At 54.2% G+C, this 21,992-nt stretch overlaps 1 protein-coding gene across 1 annotated transcript in view; it reads right to left on the minus strand.

Moving 5' to 3' along the window:
• Positions 1-21,992, minus strand: part of SDK1 (sidekick cell adhesion molecule 1) — a 744,542-nt gene that overhangs the window by 166,237 nt on the left and 556,313 nt on the right. The window contains exons 6-13 of the mRNA XM_055561902.1: positions 20,382-20,493; positions 19,570-19,760; positions 12,667-12,750; positions 9,141-9,335; positions 6,913-7,029; positions 5,474-5,641; positions 3,498-3,600; positions 1,036-1,212 (exon numbers count right to left, since the gene is read on the minus strand). Coding sequence (XP_055417877.1) covers positions 1,036-1,212; positions 3,498-3,600; positions 5,474-5,641; positions 6,913-7,029; positions 9,141-9,335; positions 12,667-12,750; positions 19,570-19,760; positions 20,382-20,493 — 1,147 coding nt within the window. The remainder of the gene's footprint in view (positions 1-1,035; positions 1,213-3,497; positions 3,601-5,473; positions 5,642-6,912; positions 7,030-9,140; positions 9,336-12,666; positions 12,751-19,569; positions 19,761-20,381; positions 20,494-21,992) is intronic.

Consider the following 21,992-nt stretch of genomic DNA (forward strand, 5'->3'; position numbering starts at 1 on the left):
GAGTTCTCAAAGGTAGTTTAACTGTGAATAGCGCGGTGTGTCAGGTGGATTCATGGGTCGTGGACGCCAGAATCATCAACAATTTTTAGGAAGGTCTTCCCGTGAGCTGTGGATGGGGAAAGGAAGACAGGGGACCAGGGCTGAGCAGGGTGGGCACCCTCAAGCGGTGGGGGGCCCCTACAGGAAGGCCAGAGGCCTGAGCAGACTGGCTGGGAGGACTACTGGAGGCCTGCGACACACACGTTCATTCAACCACCAATGTGCATTCACTGAGCGCCCCAGGTATGCCAAACACGGCCAGGCCTCAAAACGCAGAGCTGTGTCATCCTCCAGTCCCGGGGAGAGAGAAGGGGGAGACAGAGGGTGAGGAGGTTAGACGGCATCACTGACTCAGTGGACGTGGATCTGAGCAAACTCTGAGAGAGAGTGGAGGACAGAGGAGCCTGGTGTGCTGCAGTCTATGGGGTCACAAAGAGTTGGACACGACTGAGCGACTGAACAACAGCAAATAAACGCTGCAGAGATGACCTGGTCAGCAGGCCCTTCAGCTTCCTGCCTATGAGGAGAGGGGCTGGGGGAGGCGAGTGTGGCCCCCCCGGCTCCCCACCCCGGAAGACCAGGCAGCTGCCCATCCCGCCTGCCACATCTGTGAGTTCTGGTGGGAGGTATGCGCCTCCTCTCAGGGGCACCGGGCCGGCCTGCTGTCCCTTACCGGCTGGAGATTCTGACGGGCATTGCGTGGAAGGGCGGGGTAAACAGTCCGTCAGGACGCAGGGTCGGAGGGGATCATCGAGGAGGAACAGCGATCGTGAACCAGCCAAGCTGAGGGCGGACACGACCCGACTTTAAGGTTGCCGAACCCCACCCTGTAAGTGTGCGCATCTGAGGCCCGGGGCGATGACCAAACCCCCAGCCCTGCAAGAGTGCGTGTCTGCGGCCCGGGGCGGCAGCCTCTGATCCCTGTTGTGCAACCCACCGCCGTGTGACCAGCGTGGAGGAGTGGTGACGCTGTGCGCAGGCAGGCGTGGTACTCACATCACCTCCAGGCGTGCCGTCCTGGAGTCGTTCCCACCCTCGGAGATCACCCCGCACGTGTAGTCCCCGATGTCGCCTGACCACGTCTGGCTGATGAGGAGGGACCCGTCTTTCTCCACCACGACCCTGGAGCTGCTGGACGGGGCGATGACCACGTTGTCCTTCTTCCACACGTAGCTGTGGGCCAAGCAGAGAGGCCTGAGTGAGGACCCCGGCCGCCGACCTTCCCCCTCTGTTAAAAAGTGAGCCATTGGTGACTTGTGAACGTGCGTGTGTGCTACGCTGCTTCAGTTGTGTCCAGTCCTTGCGACCCCATGGACTGTAGCTCACCAGGCTCCCTCTGTCCGTGGGATTCTCCAGGCAAGAATGCTGGAGTGGGTGGCCATGCCCTCCTCCAGGGGAATCTTCCTGACCCAGGGATCAAACTCGCGTCTCTCACGTCTCCTGCATTGGCAGGCGGGTTCTTCACCACTAGAGCCACCCGGGCAGCACGACTTTGTAAATGTATTGTAGTAAATAGTAAGAACCACGGAAATGTGCTCTTTAAAGGGTGGTACCTAACATGGGAATTACACCTTAAAAAAAGGAAAGCAACCTAAGGTCTTGGTCGAAACACAGAGGCAGATGCTGAAGTTAAAAGCCGGACACTGAAGGCCAGGGCAGACGCTGCTCAGTCCTGCGGTTCGGGACGGGCAGTCTGAGGGCTTGTGGTCATGCCTGTCATCGCTACATCTGCCCCTCCCGCGGAGGAACATCCTGGAGGCCAGAGTGAGGATGGACGGGGGCAGGGCTGCATTAAAGTCCCCAGGGCAGAATTCCCCAATTCCTGAAGAGAACGCATCACACCCCGTCAACACGCTTTCTTAAAACCCATTCTGTCCTTAAAACTGCACGCCCTTCTCTTTTTATTCCTTATGACGCTTTAGCACGCTTTTCTTTTCACGTGTAGACGCTGCTAGGAGCCCGCCAGCCTGGGGCTGTGGGTGGGCAGGGGCCCCTCACTGGTCACTGCTGGATGGGATCACAGTGCTGACTCTCCTCTCCCAAATCCTGGACCGGATTTCCAAAACGCGCCCAGTTCTTTCAGGCTTGATGCACACAGAGCACAGGCGTCGATGCACGGCTCGTCCGGCATCACCCGCAGACAGAGCGGGACTGACCCCGCGGGAAGGAGGGGAGTCCGCTGCTCGCTCTGGGAGCAGCACTCAGGGCCGGCGCCTCTCCGGGTGTCCAGGCGGGGGCTGCCCAGAGTGAGCAACTTAATCACTTCTCAGGAAGTGAGCTCCGACTCTGTTTAACCACATAAGGAGCTTCAAGGAAACCACACAGATCTGAGGGGTTTCTCTCGTGGCCTTAGGGCAGCAGAAAATACCTGTTTGTCCTTTATTGGGTGACACTCCTAAGTCCTTTAGAAACGAATGAATTCTCTAGGATCCAAGAATTCTCTAGGTTATCTTCTAATTCGTTGGCTTTTGTGTGTTTGCTTTACATTCAACATTCTTGGAAGGAAGGCAAACTTGATTTCTGAGCTCTGAGGAACTCCAGAGAGGCACATAGAAATACAACAATTCTCAATTTGTCCAATAGCTGCCCAAGAAGAGAGAAAACAGCCGGGGCTCCACATCCAGGTAGTGACGCGTCTATGCGTCCACCGCCCTCTCCCCCTGCTCAGAGTGGAATGTGAGGAAGCAGGAGGACACCTCGGTTCTGTCAGGGCTGACGGCATGCCTTTGGGGCTGAGGCCACAGTGGAAACACGAGGATGACCGTGTCCTCTTTCTAGATGCATGCTCAAGGCTGGTTCTGAAAATTAAAAACTCTTCTGAAAGTGGCGGCTCTTGGGGAAGAAGCTCGTGGTCGACAGCCACCTGTGTCTGCTGCCCCGTGTCCACCTGGACGGTCAGGTTCTTCATCATGACCTTCCAGGCTGAGTCAGACAAAGCTGGGGCGGGGTCACCGTCCCCTGAGCAGGCCTTCACATCCCCCGGTTCCCCTCGTTCCGTGTGTTTTCCTCTAAGCGAGTTGATCACTGCAGGGCCTTCCCCCACGTGGCGCTCCCTCTCTGCCTGATACACAGGAGCCGTCCTTGCGGTAGAGCAGACCCCTCGGGTCCAGCCCGGCCCCAGCGCAAACACTGCTGAAATCCCATTCGATCTCTCTGGAATTTTCTCTCATTAAGTATCAGCCTCTGACAAGCACGTTTTACAGATGGTGTATTAACCTTGGCAGAAAAATCATGAAACGCTGTATTGAAGTCATGAAGTGGAACACAGGTCACTGTAAATAACACATAAGGCTGGAGTGGGAAATGGGGTCTGCGTGATTAATGAAGGGGCCCGGGACTGTACGAGGCTGTAATCAGGGATCTGTGGCTGAAATCAGAGCTCCCGAGATTCTCCCCTCTCATCTCTACCTCAGGGCCCCAGCTCACGGAATGTTAATGCTGTAACTGACGGAGCTGACCGGAGAGAAATGCGTGGGTCGTGGGTGGCTCCGCAGTGCAGCGTGGCCGTGGTCCCCTTGATCACCACGCGGTCCTCTGGAGGGGTCACGATGGACGTTCGATCTGCAAAGACACAAAGTGCAGCTCAGACAGGACCCTGTGGCTGAGAGCTCCCTCCCTCGGTGGGGGGTTGCGGCGTAACGAGCTGGTCATCTGACGTCACAACCTCGCCTCCTTTCACCGTGGCAAAACGAGTATAGACGGAAGCGCTCAGAGATGTTCAGGGAATGGAAAGCAAGCCCATCTGCATCTCGGGGAGGCAGGCAGGCCTCCTGCCCCCCACCCCCCAGGTCATCCCCCGACCTCGGCACACTCCAGAAGGAAACGGGAAGCAAGATCCCAGGCAGGTGTCTACCAGGCTCTACGCTCTGAGGAAAAATCTGGATTCTTTCCCGAGAGGATCAACATTCTGGTAAGGTCCACACTGCACCTCATGGCTTTGCAAAGCACTTTCATTTATGGGTTTACTTAATCCTTACAACAGCCTTGCAAGGGCTGTGATTCTCCCAGTGACCAGGAGGGGAAACCGGTGCTCGGCCCTGCAGGGTCTCTTGCCCGATAGTCCGGGGCCAGTGCGCGGGGGACCTGGTGCTCTGTGCAGGCCTGAACGCCTGCCCGCACTCCACAGCCCTGCCCTGTGCCCCCATGCCGCACACCCTGGAGGCCAGCGCTGCTCTGAGGCAGGAAAGAGCCCGGAGCCCAGGTCAGGAGGCTGGGTCCCTGCCTGACCGCTCACCCGTGGGGCATCCAGAGAAGCACCTCTGCTCGGAGCTCGGTTTTCCTGCCTATGAAAGGGGAGCTGCTGTTTGCTCCCACTGGGACAGACAGGGCGGGGGTGTCTGGGGAGACCCCAGGCCACACGAGGCTGTGCCAGCCATTCTTGTGTTATCACAATTTTGCATCTTAGCAGACCCACAATATGCTCTGGTGAATGACCTACAGAGATGCAGACATCAGTTTTCCAGAAGCTTTTACACTTACAGTTAATTTCGAGGGATGCTGGATGAATCAGACGTGGCTGACACATTAGGTTATCCCATGGGACAAAACCTCTTTTCTAGTAAATATTTAACAATATTGGGGGGGGCACGCTGTACTCATGGTTTTTTAAAAAACTAGTGATATCTTTAGAAAACCTAATAAATTAGGAAGGGTCATTTATCAGAGTGGACACCAACTATATTATAGAAATTTAAGCCAGATATGAAATAAAGCACAAGTGCTTTTTTTTCTAGCTTTTCTTCAAGGAAGGTATTTTAAAAAATTATTCACTCATGCACTTAAAAGTTTCTCTCCTCATATAGATGGCTTTAGCAAAATCTATTAATGAGCACTGTTACTGGCTGTTTTGGACAATAATTTTGCAGTGATATGGATACAAATGAAGCAGACAGGGAAAAGTTTATCAGCCGGTGAAGCTGAATACTTGGTAATCCAAACCCTAGGTTCTGGAAAACAATTTATTCTGCATTTCAGAAATAGTGTTATAGTTCACTCCTACACATAGGAAACATCCATACTTAATATATGAGGAATGTTTTAGTTGGTTATAATTACAGTATGGGAAAAATACTTCCCCTTGGATTTGAATTCTTGATCTATTCTTCTCATGTGATTTGTATAAAATTAGCCAACTTCTCAGTTTTGTTATTTGAACTAGTTTGGCATAATACCCCCACTCTACTGACTTTAACAAGTTAACCTTTTATCTCTCCTGAAATGCTCCCATTAAATCTTTGAATACATCTTCTAATTATTCTTTTAGAAGCTGAAAAAGACTAATTGCTCAACAGATTTCTCTAAATTAGTTGTAAAAATAATGATTCTCCTTTGATTAGATTAGGGAGTCCAAGGGCACATTGACATCCCCAAGCACAGACGATGTGCTGATTAAACCATTAGTAACAGATCGGTCCGCGTGGGCTGTGGTCCTCACTCCACACGGTGAGCGTGGCGGACGCGTTCAGGGAGCCCTCTGAGTTGGCTGCATGGCAGGTGTAGCTGCCCGCATCCTGGATGAAGACAGGGGCGATCTGCAGACCCCCAGACTCCAGGAGCATGAACCGGGGGATCCGCACAGAGCCGCTGGCCAGAATGTGGCTTCCTGTGGATGACAGAGAAAACAGGGACGTGAGAACTGTAACGTTCGAGGAGATGCAATGCTGTGGCTGCAGCCGGGAAGATAAACGAGGAAATAATCGGAAGAAAGTAGAAACTATACGCACGAAAGTAACCAAAACAGTTTGCTTTAGCAGTCATTAGGATAACCGAAGCCAAGAACACCCTAACTGTCCAATGCGGAGAGACTCAGTTAAGAAAATGGTGATCCGTGAATGGACACGTACACTCCGCTGTCTTTCTCCTGTACAGCACGTGGGACTCTGCTCAGCCTCATGTGGCAGCCTGGATGGGAGGGGAGTCTGGGGGAGAAAGGATCCAAGTGTACATTTGGCCAAAGCCCTTAGAGTTCACTGGAAACCATCACAACACTGTTAATTGGCTAAATTTCAACACAAAGTAAAAAGTTTTAAAAAATTATGATCCATAAATGTGATGGCTTCCTCTGAGTGGCTGATTCTGAATTTTCTGTATATACATTTTCCTTTTTCTTTGTGTATATAAATTTTCTATCTAAAGCTATTATTACATTCTAAATCAGGAAAGACAAGAAGAAAATATCTAAAATGAAAGAATCCCCTCTTTCCGATTAATCGGTAGCTTCCCAGATCTTTGTGTCTATAAGCTGAGGCCCCTTTGAGAGTTGGGAAGCCATCAAGGGCTTGTCTGGGTGAGAAAAAAGTGTAAGTTTTGAGGTTTCACCTGGATACAGTCCATCAAGCATGATCTATGGGGAGGAACCCAATTCAGCTGGGGCTTGTCAAGGATGGACCGCGTGTGCCATCCATTCAGTGGCAGGGGTGCCTGAGGTGTAGATGGGGCCGGGCGGGGGGCGGGGTGCTGTGACGAGCCCGGGACGTGACTCCACACAGGAACGGAAATAGAGTCAGACTGAGCGTCGCACACGTCCGCTGAGGACGCAGGTGATCCTGCGCTGGAAGCAGCTTGCTTAAGGTAACAAAGAACGTACTCCTAGCTGTGACCTCCCTCCTTCACAAAGGGGCTGAAACCGGGCGCCCTGATTTAAGGGGCCACCCGGCCCGAGGCACTGACGGAGGGTCTGGAGAGGAAAGAGCTGTCCACGTGTGGTAGGGAAGTGTGCCTCTTCTTCGTACGGTGAGCTCCGTGGAACTCATGGGGTCTCGCTGGTCTGGCTCCCCAGGATCTTCCTCGTCACAGAATGGGTGGGTGAGTGGGAATAACAGAGGTAACCCTGCCCCGCCGGCTCGCCTCCCGAGGCAGGTGCGAGCCACCTACCTCTGCTCCACACGATGGCCGGCCGGGGGGCCCCGGACACCTCACATCTGAGCACGGCCGTCGTCCCGTCGGTCACCGTGGTGTCCACCGGGAGCTGGGTGAAGGCGGGGGCCACATCTAGGCAGAGGACGCGACAGTGAGACGGGAATGCTCAGGCCAGCCTGGAGGAGGCATCTGCCTGGGTGTTTACAGAACTAACTGCAGACGGTGCTGCAGTTAGTTAGGATGGAGCCCTTCAGGACCGACTGTAACCCTCCACCAGCACAAGGAGGTGAGAGCAGCAGGGCCTCTGCACGCATGCTCAGTTGCTTCACAGCCGACGCTTTTGTGACCCTGTGGACTGTAGCCCGCCAGCCTCCTCTGTCCATGGGGTTCTCCAGGCAAGAATACTGGAGTGGGTAGCCAGGCCCTCCTCCAGGGGATCTTCCTGACCCAGGGATCAACCCAGCCCATGTCTCTTATGTCTCCTGCATTGGCAGGTGGGTTCTTTACCACTGAACCACAGAGCTTTCAGATGAACATTAAAGAGAAGATGGACATTTATTTACAGAAATCAAACAAGCTGCTTTCATTGTTTAAAAAAAATAGAGAGAGATCTAATTTCTGAATATTAAATATCACCCAAGAGATGACATTTTGACACTTCCTAGGATCCATTTTGAACATTAAAATAACCAGAGTCTAAGGACCTCAGAAAAGAATCTTAGCTTTGTCCCTGAGCCTCACAGGCCCAGAGTAACTGATATGGGTGCTCAGTAAATGCTTGTTAAATGAAGAAATAGATACTGATTGTTTTGCACACTATATTTTTATTTCATGAAAAGTGCTTTAATTAAAAAAAAAAAATCCACTTTGCAAAGCCCTGTACTTACAAAACAGATACGTAGCATGATCATTACAGGTATTTATTTGTTCCTGCTCCAGTTGTCATGGGAACCAGGTTAAGTGGCACTTTCATTTAAATTTCCAAACTGATCCTCTTGAGACCCCTGTGACCTGGGCTGAGCTGGCTACGTTTTGATGATAGAGCTGAGGCTGGGTGGGATCAGGTGGTCTTCCCTGGGTCTCCCATGAGAGCGGGGTCTGTGGCCTCCCCCCTGAGCCCGGTCCAGTCCGTCCCTGTTTCTGTAAATGAAGCCTGTGAACAGCCATGTCTGCTCAGACCTGTCTGTGCCGCCTCCAGGTTACGACAGCAGAGGTGAGTGGGGGCAACAGAAACCACCTCCCTCAAAGCCGAAAGCAGTTACTGGCTTTGTGCAGTCCCTGCCCCGCACACCCTGGCCCCCTGCTGCAGAACAGGCTTAAGTAATTCTGGGCTCAGACACTCAGTCGAGTCTCACTCTTTGAGACCCCATGGACCATAGCCCGCCAGGCTCCTTTGTCCATGGGATTCTCCAGGCAGGAATACTGGGGTGGGTTGCCTTTCCCTTCTCTAGATCTTCCCAACCCAGGGATCAAACCCGTGTCTCTTATGTCGTCTCCTGCACTGGCAGACGGGTTCCTTACCACTAATGCCACCTGGGAATCCCCAGGTAATTCTAATAGATCAAAACTCAGTTTCCAGCTTAAGACCCCAGTATTACTTTTACTGCTTGAAGTGATACTGGTTTCTTAGACTCCACAACGGAGGGGAAATTTGACCCTGGGCAAGGTCAGAGGAAGTGACTCCTAATAGCAAAACGCATGCATGAATATCTCAATATTGCACCAGTCTCTTCTGAGTCACAGCTGACAAGAGCCACTGGCCATGCACACGCTGGCCGTGATTTGATTTCCTGAACGGCCCCCGCACCTGGAGACATCAGCATTTCGCTTCCAGACAGGGCAAGCATGAGAATTCCATAATCACTAAACTCTACTTGCTTTAGAAGAAAAGCAACTACGGGAGGTTAAAGAGAAAACGCACAGGTGCCTTTATCTTATTTTTCATAGTGCCAAAGCATTTCTGTTAATGGGATCATAAAAGAAACTCACGAAAGCATTATAATTGTTCAATAAAAAGAAAATAGAGAATAAATATAGAAAAACAGGTAGAAAAAGATCAAAAGAAGACGATTAGGCATGAGCCATCCACTTAGTCTTTCCAGTTCTGCCCAGAAAGATGGGGACTTTGCTTCTACGTCTCAACAGAGCAGCACGTTCAAGTGGCCGGGGTGTGGGCACTCGGGCTGGACAGACACCCGTGTTCTCTGAGCGCCCGTGGGGTGAGGGCAGGGAAGCCTACTCACTGGTGACGTCCAGGTAGGTGTGGGTCTGGACCTCCCCACCCGCATTGCTGGCCAGGCACTGGAAGATCCCCGAGTCCTCTGGACGCAGCTGCCGGACACGCAGGCCTCCGCCAGCCAGCACTTGGTACCGAGGGTTCTGGAGCTTATTGATGGAGATGGCATCCTTGAACCACTGCAGGGCTGGAGGAGGGACCCCTGCGAAGAAGTGGAAACAGTCGGGCATTTAAAACTCACTAAATTTCAAGAACTGCTATATGAGGACTGAGGCAAAACGACTCCAAGGCAGAATGGCAGCACTTCACTGGGCATCTCCTCGCCCCTCCAAGCACCTGGTCGGGTGGTGGTCTTATCTTCCATGCAGATGAGGAGTGGGCTGCAGAGCCTTCCAGCTCTTCCCACGGCCTGGCTCTGCCCTTGTCCTATGGGTACAGCTGTGACTGACCTCAGACAGTGCTGGGAGGAAGGCCCCTGGCCCTGCGGTGACTGCCTCTGTCTTGTGGGGACTGGGGAAGGGTCACCAGGGTGGGAGACAGGTGCCCCCTCCAAGCTGTGCCATTGGGCAGGGCAGGTAACCCCTCTTCTTCCCTGTTCCCTGGGACTCGGTAAGGAAGTGGTGTCCCCCCTCGAAGGTGACTGTGAAGACCGATCGCATCAGCACATAAGCTCCTCCCGGCGCCTGGCCCAGGGGGCGTGCTCGCCGCACAGCCTGGGACTACAGCACCCCATCTCAGGAGTCGGGGTCACTGATCCATGTGCTCCTGATCCACGCACGATCAGTCATATGAATCAGGCACTGATCCACGCACTGGGGGCCTGGTGGATGGGCTCAAGCAGCATGCATGCAGGGTGCATCTGGTCCAGGTTGTGGATTCGGGAGACGTAACTGTGGCCCCGAGACCAGGCTGGTGCAGAGATGACGGGGTGGGGGGGGATGCTCCCATGCCTGCACCCAAGAGTGGGTGGGCCAGTGTCAGATGGAGGCCCAAGGCCCAGCCGCCCCTCCCGGGTGCCCCCTCCTCATTCGGGTGATGTCACAGGGGAGGCCGAGACTCCTAAGCAGTGAGACGAGCTGCACACGGCCTCGCCACCTGGAAGGAGGCTTGAGGTTGGGGTTCGCCAGGCAGGTGTGCTCGGTGGACAGGGCCACGGGGCAGAACCTGGGGTGTAAATGATGGGGCTGTCTTTGGCCCATGAGCACAAGGACCTCTGTTGCTTGTCCCCCGAACGGGTGTGGTCACTGCAGGTGGCCAGGCGTGCGGATGGAAACGCACGGCTCCTGGTGGCTTTGCTGCCTGGGACACGCCGGCCTCCTCTCCGCTCCCTTAGGTCCTTGCGGAACCAGCAAAGGGAAGACTGCTTCCCTGCTCCCTCCTCCCGCAGCCAAGAAGGGTCAGGCCACCCAAGAGGGTGGACCAGAGAGGCCATCGGTGGAACAGACCAAGGCACTCGAGACGGGGTCCTGGGCTTCCATGGGCACAGGACGCCGGTTGTCGGAAAAATGCGGAAGCACCTGGCTTATTTCTAGATCTTGGATCCTTCTGTGCCTCAGCTTCCCTAAATATAAAATGAATTTAAATAAAACATCTCGACACGATTCACGCTGAAAGGCACACTTGGATCTGTTCACTTGTGATACTGTGTAGGTGTAAGATGTCTTCTTTAATAAATAAAGCTAATACCGTGGAATATTTCAGGATAATGTATTCTCAGATTCTGTTCTTTGCCTTCATTATGTTTCCTGTCACTTTTCATTAAATAAGGAAATTAAAAAAAATTCATTTGAAGGTAAAAGCATAACCACTGCATGTAAAGTCTCATAATAGCAATTACATGATGTAGCTTTCATAAATAATAACCTCTTTGCATGCTGCTATGGTTTCATTGTCCAAATTAAAAGAAAGCAGTAAATTATATGATGGCAATGCAATGTTGAAAGACCTGTTCAGTACGTATTTATAAGTCTGTACTTAACAAGCAGTTTACTCTGTAGAAATCATGCAAGAAAAGCATCTTCTTGTCAAAGGGAGAGCCTAACGTTGTCATTTATAGAAAAATAATTGTTAGTATACAGGGAACTAGGAATAGTTCTATTTGGGGGCAATTTAATGTCATAAACAGAAATCTTATCCCTGCAATATGGCAGACTCTTGTTTCTAAAGAATAAGCACTCTAAATATTTTATAGTTTCACTTTCAGAGAGTTGTTGGCCTTAAAAAACTGGTGTTTAGACAGAGGTGAGAACAATGGGGCCACGGTAAGGAAAGATTTCCCCAGGAAGTTCACAGGACCCCTCCTCTCCCCTCCTGGAGCCATCCCTGTGGGTCGAGCCGGTCACAGAGAAGGGCGCAGGGCAGGGCTGGACATGGCGCTCCAGGAGCTGCTGGGGCAGGGGCCGGAGCCCCGGAGGAACCAACTCCCCTGGGCCGGAGCCGCCTCTGCAGGACGCTCAGTGGATGGAGGGGCGGGCACTGGACGCCCGTGTCTACGCTGACCCTCCACACTACCCTGAGGGGCACCCCCGCTCCCTCCCTGCAGGTCAGTCACATCTGTTTGGGTCCGGGCCTAAGCACTGGCTACGGAGAGCTGGTGCATGTGGGTTTGGATCTGGCCTGTCCAGGGATCCGTGAGCAGCGCCCTCACCAGACCCCAGGCGGTGACTTTACAACAGGGTCTCCTCCATCTTCCCACCTCTGCGTCTAAGGGGGTGCTTTCCTGAAGATTCCCAGAACTTCTGGGAAACACTCAGACTCCAAGCTCTTAGAAGAAAAGCTGAAACCCTTAAGATGCACAGGTCTTAATGTCAAAGGTTCTTCTCATTCCCTGACCCTCTCCAGGGCACTTGTGCAGTTTTGATTATGAAATCGCCGCAGAAAGCCCGGCCCTGCTGGAGGCCTAGTGTGACCACATGTGTGCTGGACGTGGAACAGGAGCAATGGCCAGCGAGGGGTCAAGGCAAGAGGTCAAATCATCCCCGTGACAGAAGAAAGGTCAGTCAAAGGCTGAAAAGCCAGAAAAACAGGAAGATTTCCTATTCAAGAAGTTAGAAAGATCTCTCTCCCCTCAGAGCGGATGTGGTCAGCATCCCCTCTCACCCCGGGGATGAGAACGAACTTCCTGACCCAGGTCCTGGGAGGCTCACTCTGTGGGAGTCGGAGCCTCTGAAGGGAGTCAGGAGGGTAAGACTTGGTCTCTCTCTGTTAGAACAGATGCCGTTAAGGCTTCATGGCTGTTCCTTTGGGTAAATACTCTTATCCCTGCTTTGCAGGTGAGGACACAAAAGCCCAGCAAGATCAAAGGCCTTCCCCAAGGTTGCACGCCCAGCAGCTGAGTTCTGCTCCAGGTGAAGCGTCTGCCTTCTCACCGTCACAGCCCACCTGCCAGTGCTGCCCAGACGATGGCTCTGTCCTGGAGACGCCCTGTTGTTCCTCCACCGTGTGGAGGCTCCCTGCACAGCTCTGTGCACCCGCCCACGGCTCCCCCACCCTCTATGGCTCACCTGCATCCGCCCACGGCTCCCCTCACTCACCCATGGCTTCACACACGATGTCCACGTTTTCTTCCACTTCTGCTAATATCCGACTCTTGGGTTCCGTGGTAAAATAGGGTGGCTCTTTAAACAAGAAAAAACCGAAACAGACCCTAAGCCAAAGAGATATATTTCAGAAGACCCTTACAGCCTGAAAGAGTTTGAACTCCTTTGATAGAACTATTTTTGAAAACTTCATTAGCTACCTACCATCATGCACACAAACTCAGAATTCAGTGAGCAGGGTCCAAAGGCAATTTATAGTCCAAGGTTTCAGAAAGCAAATGACTACTCAGGGCAATGGCCACTTATCAGTTTATGGGTCTGAATCATGGAATATCTTAATTCACATTTTAGAAGGACTATCCCATGAGGTTCACAAAGGTTTATATTTACAGCACAGTATTTTATAGGCTAGTTTGCTTCCGTGTCTAAACTAAACAACAACTCACGAAACCTGTCAAATAAAGCACCACAGGCAGATGCCCGGCCTGTATCAGGGAACGGGGCAGCCTATTAGCATATTTTTCAAAGTCTTAGCCCTTCTTCTCCAAAATATAGATTTAATACTTCAGTGGAAGGCACAATCATAGTTAAGAGAAGAAAGGAAATGGCCCTCTCGTCCGTCTTCAGCAGCAAAGGAAACACAGGCACGTGCATATCTGCAGACACCCGGCCCGCCCGCCCGCCGTTGGGTGAACAGCAGAAAAGCACTGGTTGTAGTAAACAATGAATTTCCTTGGAGAGTAAACTGCAGTATTTTTCTTGGTTTATTTAGCAGGAATTCAACACTGGCATGGCCAAGTTTGTCGAGTATTAAGGTAGTAGTGTCTTCATTATCATGATAACCAAGGCTGGTCATTAGCTTTCCTTGTGATAATTTCCAGGTGCTGTCTTCCAGACAGGTTTGTTTCCAACTCTAATTGTGTGACTGTGGATACTAGAGCTTGGCCTGCCTTCTGTACTGACTAAATCTTTAAACAGGGTGGGACCTAAAGGAGGAAACAGAGAAGGGAAAACTTCAGTGTTTCAGAGACACGATGAAGGAGGCAAGGCTGCAAGTCCCTCCCTGGGAGCAGTCAGGTGTCAGCCCTGTAATCACGGCGTTGCTCAGGCAGGAACGACCGCTGGACGGAGCCCGTCTGGCCGAGGCCACGGCTGCGGATGGGGGCAGACTCTCCACCTGGCTGTGTGTGTGTAGGCCAGGCCTCGAATACTGCAGCTTCCCCGTCAGCAGGCTGGTCTTCAGCTACGCACACACGCACGCTCACACACACTCGCTCACACACGCACGCTCACACCCGCTCGCTCACACACGCACGCTCACACACGCACGCTCACACACGCTCGCTCACACACGCACGCTCACATGCACGCTCACACACGCTCGCTCACACACGCACGCTCACACACGCTCGCTCACACACGCTCTCTCACACATGCACGCTCACACTCCACCACGTCTCCTTCATCAGTGGTGAGGCCAGCAGCACTAGCCACCCGGCAGCAGGAGCAGACGGCAGGCCAACGACCCGGCAGCTGCACCCTGCCCGGGCCCCAGAGTCGTCCTGGATGCTGAAGTCAATACCTACTCCTGCTGTCTGGTTACAGGGAGGTGAGGGGAAAGGAAAACAACTAAGTTAAAACATCAGCATCTGCTGTGATTGACCACATTTTGCTCTGGGATCACTGGACAGCCCCACGCAGCTGTGATAAGTGAGAGAACCCCTGCGTCCTTTACTCGGTTTCCTGACAGGGAAAGGGGCACCTCGCGTGTTCAGCACCCACCCCTCCAGTCTTGCCTGTCTCCCATGTGTTCCCGTGTGCACGTGTATGTGCACACATGTATGCATTTGGCCCCATGCACTGTTACAACTCATGTGGGTCTGCGTACACACCACAGTCAAGATGCGGAATGGGTCCAGCCTCCACGCTGCCCTTCTGTAACCATGCCCACCCCAGTGTCCCTCCCGGGGTCTCTGGTGACCCTCAACTGCTCTCCGTCTCTTTATTGCTGTCATTTCAAGAACGTTACACACGTGCAATCACACAGTACTGGCCGTGTGGACCCGGCTTTTCTCATTCAGCATCCCTTGAGGGTCTCCTGAGAGGAGTCACACTTTGACGGTAAAACCCCACACGTGAGATGCTCAGCACCCATGGGACCAGACAGCCCTGAGGTGCAGACTGCAGACGCTGACTGGCACGCCGACCGATGTCCTGGGGCTGCTCTCCTGGCTCTGCAGTGTCTGGGGCTTCCAGACGCTGGGGAGAAGCCCGCCTGGGCTCAGAGATGAGGGGCCGTCGTCACACAGTGGCCCGCAGCTGGCCCAGGCTGGCCACAGGCCTGGCTCTGGGGCTGCAGGTGCCTGGCCTGGCCGCTGTCCTCCGAGCGCCGTCATCCCCGCCTGGCCAGTGCCCTGGTGCCCGGCTCTGCATGCTCTGTGACCCCGAGGCTCCCTGGGCGCATCTGGGAGGGCAGCCTCTGGAGCTGGCCGAGCGCTGTCTCCTCTGCTGCCAAACCCCAGGCAGGGTTCAGTGGCTGAAATCCAGGGAGGCCAGGTCTGCTCACTCATTCATTGATTCTCCTGCCTTTTCCAGAAAGCCTTCCAGGTGGCTGAGCACACAGAGCAGCCGTGGGGCTGCCGCAGGCCTCAGACCCTCCCAGCTTCCGATGGTCATCCCACTGTGCCCTGCCTCGGCCCGTTATCTCTCCCCACCTCCTCCAGCAGCCCCGCAGAGCTCAGAAGACTCTCCTCTCCACCCTCAGCTACTTCAGTCGGCTACAAGGAGAACAGACAGGGAGAGTACCGGCACATCAACCAAGAGACACTGAGGTGCCTGGTGGGGAGAGTCTGCTGTGAACGAGGCAGCCCCACCATGGACTTCTCGGGGCAAGTGCATGTCCTTGCTTATGGGCAACAACCCTGTTATAGAAAGGGCACCCTGCCAATGAAGGCCCCGAGATACCACCTCAGCTGTCTGCCCCCCACCCCACCCCGAGAGCCACCGTCTCAGGAAGCGGCAGAGCCCAGGGTGGGCCCTTGACTCGCCATTATCATCCACACGCTGGTGCCTGTGTCCACTGGGGTGGGAAGGACGCCCCCCAAAGGTGTCCACCCCCAGTCAGCGGTGCCCAAGAACACACTACACCGCATGGCGGAGGGGGCTCTACCGACGTCGAGGTCATCGATCTAAAAATGGGGAGACTTTAGATCTGCTGGGTGGACCCATCCTCATCACAGGAGCCCTTAAAAGCAGAGAACCTTCTCCGGCTGGAAGCAGGAAGGACGGCAGGAGGGGAGGTCAGAGGTCTGGGCTTGAGGACCCGGCCTGCTGCTGACTCTGAAGACGGAGGTGGCTGTGGCCAGGAATGCTGGCGGCCTCCAGAACCCAAGAATGACCCTCCAACAGCTCGGAAGGAAACAAGGTCCAGTTCCACAGCCTCGTGAACTGAATCTGCCAGCCCCTGGGCGAGCTGGGAGGTGGACCCTCTCAGAGCTTCCAGACAACGGCCCAGCCCAGCGCGGCCTGGAGGCCGGGAACCTCCTGGAGGCGACACGTCTATGTTAGTTTGAGGTGTTGAGTTTGTGGTCCTTTCTCACCAGCAACACAAAGGCCGCCCACTCATCCTGGTTCCTTTGCAGGGAATGTCCTACTCAAGTCGCTTCGCTGGAAAATTCAGACTCGATCTGCAGGGCCAGACCTCCTGCTCCTTCTGCAGAGCCTCCCTGACCTCCACGGGCTGGGTCTACCCCCCCACCTCGGCCACGTGCCCTGGGGGCCGATGACCCACATCTCTGTGATGTACCCAGACTCTGGGTCTACCCCCCCCCACCTCGGCCACGTGCCCTGGGGCCGATGACCCACATCTCTGTGATGTACCCAGATGGCGGTCTTCCTTCCATGCTGGATGCTGCTTCGAGGAAGAACGTGTCGTCTCTGTGTTTTTTGGACCTGATATAATTTCCGAGATGACACTTAGAAACCCCCTACCTGAGGAGAGAGAGAGGAGATGACCCCAGGCCTCAGGAGCCTAACACTCCTTTAGAGATGGACATGCATCTTCCTGGTCTCGAAGTTCCCCTCCTCCCCACCAGGCCACGCAGTGCTGGACAAACATGCTCCTGGGGGGTTAACTCCAGCACTTCCAACCTGTCACATGGAAGGCGCCCTGGCCCCACGCACTGGACACCCTGGCCACAGACAGCCGGAGCACTGACCCCACACACTGGACACCCTGACCCCAGACAACGGGCACCCTGACCCCACACACTGGACACCCTGACCCCAGACAACGGGCACCCTGGCCCCAGACAGTGGGCACCCTGAACCCACACACTGGACACCCTGACCCCAGACAGTGGGCACAAAAGGACATGGACCCAGCAGCAGGGCAGGTGGAGGAGAGCACGGATTGCCAAGCCTAGGAGGCCACCTTCCCCAGGAGGGTTACGCCCATGACGCTGCTGTAGACAGACCCCATATTCCTGTTTAAACCTCGGAAATGAAGCAACCCAGCGGGGGAGCTGGCGGGTGGGGTACGCAGCCACAGCTCGCCTGTCTGGTCTCACCAGTGTGAAACAGAGCAACGGGGAGCAACCTGGGCCTGCTCCGTTTCGTCTGCATGTTCATGGTGACAGGTGCCCACACGGCTCCCCGTGACGGCGCCACGGAGCTGGGCCCCATGCTTCCCGGGGACCCCTCCCTCCACCGTCTCAGGGCTCGGGGCCGTAATCTCCCGAATCACTCTGAATTAACAGGCTCTTCAGGGCCTTCCCAGGACTCAACCACAAAATCCCACCTGTCACAACAAATTCTTATGAGTAAAGGGGATTTAAATCAACATCATAAAGATGCAAGTGCCTCCGTGCACCTTTAAAAGCTGAATATGGAGAGGCGGAAACTCGGAGAATACAGTAACAATCTGCTCTGGAATCCACATGGAAATGCAGAACCAAGTTCCCGTGACCGATTTAAATATTTTTCAAAGGGAATTACGACGGAAACAAATGTTCTAGTTCACAGGGAGATAAATTTCTTCTCTTGATTAAATACTTTGGCCATCTGATGCAAAGAGCCGACTCATCAGAAAAGACCCTGATGCTGGGAAATATTGAAGGCAGGAGCAGAAGGGGATGACAGAGGATGAGACTGTTGGATGGCATCACCGACTCGATGGACATGAGTTTGCGCACGCTCTGGGAGTTGGTGATGGACAGGGAAACCTGGCGTGCAGTCCATGGGGTCGCAGAGTCGTATGTGACTGAGTGACTGAACAATAACAACAAAAAACATTTTATCACAATACAGCCCCGTCTGCTGGAGACTTAAACGTCACAGACTTTAACTTGGGCTCTACCTGTGACGTGCTGCGCTCACACGGCCGTAGGTCACCCCCGGAAGAAAGGTCCGCCTCAGGAAACGGGGTGCGGGATGGACCACTGTGAAGCGTGGATGAGGAGGGCAGCGGGGACCCGGCCCGGCTCCCCGCTGTAGAATCTGACTCAGGCCTGCCTTGCCGACGCTTCACAGTTCGTGCGTGTCTCTCAGAGCGGCGGGCAGGCTCGAGACACGTGCATTTGACAGCCGTTCTCAGGCCGTAGAGCAGCTTCCTCATGACTGACAGGAACACGGCGTGGACTGCCCATTCTGCAGCATTTCTTCACACTCTTGCTAATTTCTTGTGAAGATACAGGCTTCTGTTCTTTCCTGGTTTGCAAAGAGGCCGACTGCAGGGTCTGTGATTAATGCATGAGGAGTGACTGCTCTCAGAGGCTTTCTGCTCCTGAGAGACTTCCCTTCCCATTCTCACCTGCCTTATCCTCAGAGAGAAGCAGGGGCTGTCCCGCCTGGGCTGATCCGTGGCACCGCTCATCGGCAGCAGCCACCACTCCTGGACAGGCCACTACAGCAGTGATCCCAGCCACTGCAGGTCCTAACAGGGGCCTAAAACACGTGAGAACCACGGGCCCTGCCTCGTGATACAGCGCAACCTTTTCATAACCTGAAAACAGACGAGGATCCCCTTAGTCGGCGTGCCAGGCGCACCTCCTAAACACCAGCATCTTCGGGGATCCCCGTAGTCGGCATGCCAGGCGCACCTCCTAAACGCCAGCATCTTCCGGGATCCCCGTAGTCAGCATGCCAGGCGCACCTCCTAAATGCCAGCATCTCCCGGGGTCCCCGTAGTCAGCGTGCCATGCACACCTCCTAAATGCCAGCGTCTCCTGGGATCCCCGTAGTCGGCGTGCCATGCACACCTCCTAAACGCCAGCATCTCCTGGGATCCCCGTAGTCGGCGTGCCATGCACACCTCCTAAACGCCAGCATCTCCCGGGATCCCCGTAGTCGGCGTGCCAGGCGCACCTCCTAAACGCCAGCATCTCCCAGGGGCTAGAGCAGCCGGGCGCGCTCAGCGTGTCTCCTCCTCGGTTTCAGGACGACACTTGGTCCTGGGACACCTCTCTGTTCTCACTTATCAGTTTAACAAAAGGGAACACTCAAGACTCTTTGACTTTCTCCTGGCTCAGAAAGTAAAAAATACAATGGTAATAGATTAATCTCTGAACACTGATCAGAACAGACAAATAAGAGTTATAGAAAAGCATCGTGGCAGAAAGACCAGTATCTGAAGGTGATAAATATGCCAAGGATTTTGACACTCTTATTTCCCAAGCTTTACGATTCAAAGTTTTCAGAAGAACATTTCTCGAAAGTATTCAGAACATCAACTCTTTGGATTGAATGCGTTGACGTTCTTGAGAAAGAAGAACAGGCTGAATCTGGGAGGCAAACTTCACCTCCATGTGCTGAGTTAAAAATAAAGTGAGTGGAATACGGGAGTTAGCTAAGCTGTTTTCCCAGACTGAGGTGTGGGGCCACTCCCCGTCTGAGCCTTACCTATGATAGAAAGGAAGGCTTTGGCTCTGGCGGGCTCGAAAGCGCTGCCGGGCAGGGCCGCCTCGCAGACGTACACCCCAGTGTCCGAGGAGGTCGGGTTGCTGATGGTGAGGCGCCTCCCGAAGCCGTGGAGCCCAGTGGTGACCCTCACTCCGTTTCTCCTCCAGGTCACACTCAGCTCCTCGGCGGGCCTGGGGAAACGAGGGGCGTTAGTGATGGTAACTGTGGATTGCGTAGGGGGCGATAATCTTTCTACCAGGAACCATGGTGGGCTGAACAATGGACACTTAAAAACCCATCCAGATACAGCTCTGCTCCCTTACGGCACCCGCGAATGACACATTCTGCTCAAGGGCTGCTGAGCAGGGATAGCTAATTGCAGCAGCAATGGACCATAAGTGTTAATGGTCCCACTGGCTCTGGAAAAGAATGTTTAAAATAAATGCTCCAGGGGACACGCTACATGCGAGGCCTGATCCCAGGGACTCAAGTGTGGGGCGGCCACTGACTGGGTGCAGAATACCTAGCACAACAGAGAAGAGGGGGTTAACGCTTTCCTTTGCACCCAGAGGCCTCAGCTCCCCTCTGCTCCTCAGGCAGAATCTCAGAGGATACTCTCCACCTGACCCACAGTTAAAGCTCCGACTTTGAGTATAAATGTTACATCCAATATAAACACTGCAGAACAAGGCCTGGGAAAGGTCCACGCGATCTTCCCATGATGCGCTGTGCCCATAGCCTGGCTGTGGGACCAAGTCGTCTGTTGCGGGGGGAGCGGGCCACACCCAGCTGGCGGGGGACCAGCTGCCTACCTGGCATTGGCGATGCACTCCAAGGTGGTCTCGCTGGACCCGGCCACCACACTCCTGTTGCCTGGGGGGACCACGATGACGGGGGCCATGGCTTCAGGTGTGCCAGCGTCTCCTGTGGCAGAGAAAGCGGAAGCCATGAGGGGGCCCTCTGGAGCACAGACAGGGTGCAGACGGGAACGTGGCATGAGGTGGGGCACGGACACGGGTCTCGTCGAGCCACTCCCACAGGACAGCCAGCATCTCCGGGCCCGACCCAGCCCCAAGGAGCCCTCCCTGGGGTCCTGGTCGGGCGTTTTTGACCAGGGGCCGGGGTTGGAGCCCACAGCCCGTGAGCCCACGTCCTGCCCAGAAGCCCTGGAAACCGAGAGCTCTCGCTGCCCCTCTGCACAGCGTGCTCATGACGGCCTTCACGCAGCTGCACGTGTTCCATTGCTGACCTTACTTATCAATTAAAGACTTTGCTGATTGAGGTACCTGGTCTAGCCACTACTTTCAAATGTATCCAATTCCACAACTATTTCATGGGTCAGGCCCTCTTACGGGTAGGTGTGTTGTTGGGAAGTGGCCACTCTCTTATGTGGGCCCAAACGTGACCCCGGAGCAACACATCCCACGAACCAAGCACTCGGTGCAGTCCTTTCTCTCTGAAGCGTAAATACCTTGACTCCATCTCTGTTGTGTGAGTATCAAGCTATAAATAAGTCAGCTCATCCCTCTGGTGACAAGGGAGAAAAAAACATGAGATGGTTTTGCAACTCTTCTCTCAAATATGTGTAATATCAAAATTAAACTACGCCCCGCACGCATTACTACTGTTTATCCAGGGAAAACGAAGACTGATCAAACATTTCTAGAACAGGAATTTCAATAAAGGGTGGAGACAGAGGAGACTGGAAATAAAGAATAAATGGACATCACGGCAAATGCAAAATGCTTCCCAGAGGACCTGAGGCTGCAGAGACGTGTCACCCGCGTGAGCGGCTGAGGGGCTCCCTGGTCAGTTCCACCGCGGGCAGCGCGGTCAGGGCCATGGAGAGAGGAGAGGCAAGGAAAGAGGGCCACCCTCTAGTCACAGCCCCACAGCGCTGAGTCCCGCTCTCACTGACTCACCAGTACGAGATGTTGGAATGAAAGGTTCGTGTGAATTAAAAAAAAAAAAAATCTTGCTGCAGGCAGAACCAACAAATCAATTTTTAAACCGATATATCGACTACACTAACGGGAGTTGTGTCCGCACTACGCTTCGTGGACCCTCAGTTCTCCTGCAAAGCCCCGGGCAGCCTGCCGCTCCCCACAGCCCGGGCCCTGTGCGGGTGGCACCGTGGGGCCCGTGGGGCCGGTGGTCGGACCTCCGTGTGCAGACAACGTTTGCGACTAAGGACAAGGGCTCAGGAATGCCAGTCACATGAGCAGCCCGCCTGTCATCTGTGAAAGTCACTATGAGGAGAAGCAACCCGAGGAGCTAATATTTGCACACGGTCGTGTGATGTGAAGGAGAGCGGCAGGGCGCGGGGAGGTCGCCGAGCAAGGTGCTAATTTGGCATTAATCGCCTCTGGCCGGGCGCCCAGGACGGAGCCTGTGCTCAGCACTTGTCCCGCCAGCCCAGGGGG

This window comes from Bubalus kerabau, chromosome 23 (genome assembly GCF_029407905.1).
Source record: "Bubalus kerabau isolate K-KA32 ecotype Philippines breed swamp buffalo chromosome 23, PCC_UOA_SB_1v2, whole genome shotgun sequence".
Taxonomy (NCBI): domain Eukaryota; kingdom Metazoa; phylum Chordata; class Mammalia; order Artiodactyla; family Bovidae; genus Bubalus; species Bubalus kerabau.